Genomic DNA, 1,963 nt, shown 5'->3' with positions numbered 1-1,963 from the left:
TCCTTTCTCTCTGCTAGATGAGATGCTGCCCAGTTTGAATCAATTTTTCCTCAAATAAACTCATAAAATTTGTAATAGCTTCAGTCTATTTTTTAACAAGAGCAAATACATTCTATCCCAATATTGAGCTTATACATCAGTGAGTGACTGTATACAGGAAACATACCCCAAATGTTCAGTGTTTATTTCTGAGTGGTGGTATTGTTGTCGAACTCAAGTTTGTGTGCCCGACACACACACTGGGGCCAAACAAACCAAAACATCGGAGTTTGGAGCAGAGAAAGGTTTATTGCAAGGGCCAAGCAAGGAGAATGGGAGGCTTGTGCTCAAAAGACCTAAACTCCCTGAGGGTTTTCAGGGAAGAGTTTTTTGTTTTTTGTTTTTTGTTTAATTTTTATTGGAGTATAGTTGCTTTACAATATTGTATTAGTTTATACTGTACAGCAAAGTGAATCAGCTATACGTATACATACATCCCCTCTTATTTTGGATTTCCTTCTCATTTAGGTCACCACAGAGCACTGAGTAGAGTTCCCTGTGCTATACAGTAGGTTCTCGTTAGTTATCTATTTTATACATAGTATCAATAGTGTATATATTGTCAATCCCAATCTCCCAATTCATCCCCCCCTCCCCCAGGGAAGAGTTTTTAAAGGCAACATTTGGGGTGAGGGCTGCAGGTGTGTGACTTTCTTCTGATTAGTTGATGGTGAGGTAACAGCGCAGTGTTCCAGGAATCTCAATCATCAGCCTTCTGGTTCCAGCCAGTCTGGGGTCTCAGCATGTAGTTACCATCCTCCTCCTGGGTGAGGGCCTTAGTTTCTGCAGAACAACTCAAAGATATGTATCAGATTGTTATGTACATCCCTTGAGGAGGAACTAGGACTCTATTTTATCTCTGCACTATTGTTTCTTGCCTGCTTTTCCTCGGTTTCTCCATGCCCTCACTTCCCTAATTAGTACTGGTTGATTCTGCTCTTTGGAACTCAGGTAAGGTCTAGGAAACCAAAGCCTTTTTCTGCAAATGAGAAAGGGGGGGGCCCAGAAAGGCTTTTGTATTTGGGAGGGCCCCCTAGGGTCCTGCTTGGTTTTGGTATCATGCTGACTGTAACTATTTATACTTTTCCAACTTCTCCATTAGAAAAGGCTCCTTTTAAAATAATAACTGAGTGGGTGCGCGGCGGCAGCAGGGTCGGCGTGCTGGCGGCAGCAGCGGTACCCGGGCGCTCGGGGTCCCAGTCGCGAGGAGGAGGAGGATGTGGCGGGCGGAGGGGAAACGGCTGCCGAAAACAAGCCGGAAGAGCGTTTCCCAAAGTGTATTCTGCGGAACTAGCACCTACTGTGTCCTCAACACCGTGCCACCTATAGAAAATGACCATGGGAACAGCAATGGTAGTCATGTAAAAATCTTTTCACCGAAAAAGCTGCTTGAATGTCTGCCGAAATGTTCAAGTTTTCCCAAAGAGAGACACCGCTGGAACACTAATGAGGGCTCATGATGCAGCCGTCCTTTTGGATTTCTTTTTAATAATGTGTGACCCTTCACCTTTGATCCCCTGACCTGCATTACCTTGGTAACCATTTCATTTTTTAATTTAATTTCATTTTTTGATTTTGGTGTACAAGCTGTAACATTTCATCTCTCAAAGTGTAACACGCTGATTTCCTTAAATAGAGATACCCCTGTGAGTGATAAATTTACAAAACGCTGTCTTCATTTTCTGTATTAAAATTCATTTCAGTTTTAAAAATTAAAAAAATAATAATAATAATAACTGAAAAAAATCAATTGCCTTTTCCACAGAAAGAAATAGAAAATATTGCAGGCCACCTAAATAGGGGTCACTTGTACAGTTCTTCACCCAGCAGCTGGGTTCAGAGGTGAGGGTTTTAGAGTCCGGCCTGGACTCAAATCCCAGCTCTGACACCTTCTCTCAATTTCCCATTTCCTGATCTCTTCTCT

The 1,963-nt window shown here is 42.4% G+C and overlaps 1 protein-coding gene across 1 annotated transcript; it reads left to right on the top strand.

Moving 5' to 3' along the window:
* The first annotated feature begins 1,234 nt into the window (after positions 1-1,234).
* On the top strand, positions 1,235-1,672 carry LOC133085567 (calmodulin-binding transcription activator 1-like). Its single transcript, XM_061182690.1, has one exon. The coding sequence runs from the start codon at positions 1,257-1,259 to the stop codon at positions 1,497-1,499; it is 243 nt and encodes an 80-aa protein (XP_061038673.1). The 5' UTR covers positions 1,235-1,256; the 3' UTR covers positions 1,500-1,672.
* The last annotated feature ends 291 nt before the right edge of the window (positions 1,673-1,963 follow it).

Source organism: Eubalaena glacialis, chromosome 2 (assembly GCF_028564815.1).
Source record: "Eubalaena glacialis isolate mEubGla1 chromosome 2, mEubGla1.1.hap2.+ XY, whole genome shotgun sequence".
NCBI classification, from domain to species: Eukaryota; Metazoa; Chordata; class Mammalia; order Artiodactyla; family Balaenidae; genus Eubalaena; species Eubalaena glacialis.
Note: the sequence above shows the minus strand (reverse complement) of the source record. Positions and strands in the feature narration are given on the sequence as shown.

What these genes read in the sequence shown, in the direction of transcription:
- LOC133085567 (XM_061182690.1), top strand. Translation starts at nt 1,257, where the DNA reads ATGTGGCGGGCGGAGGGGAAACGGCTGCCGAAAACAAGCCGGAAGAGC.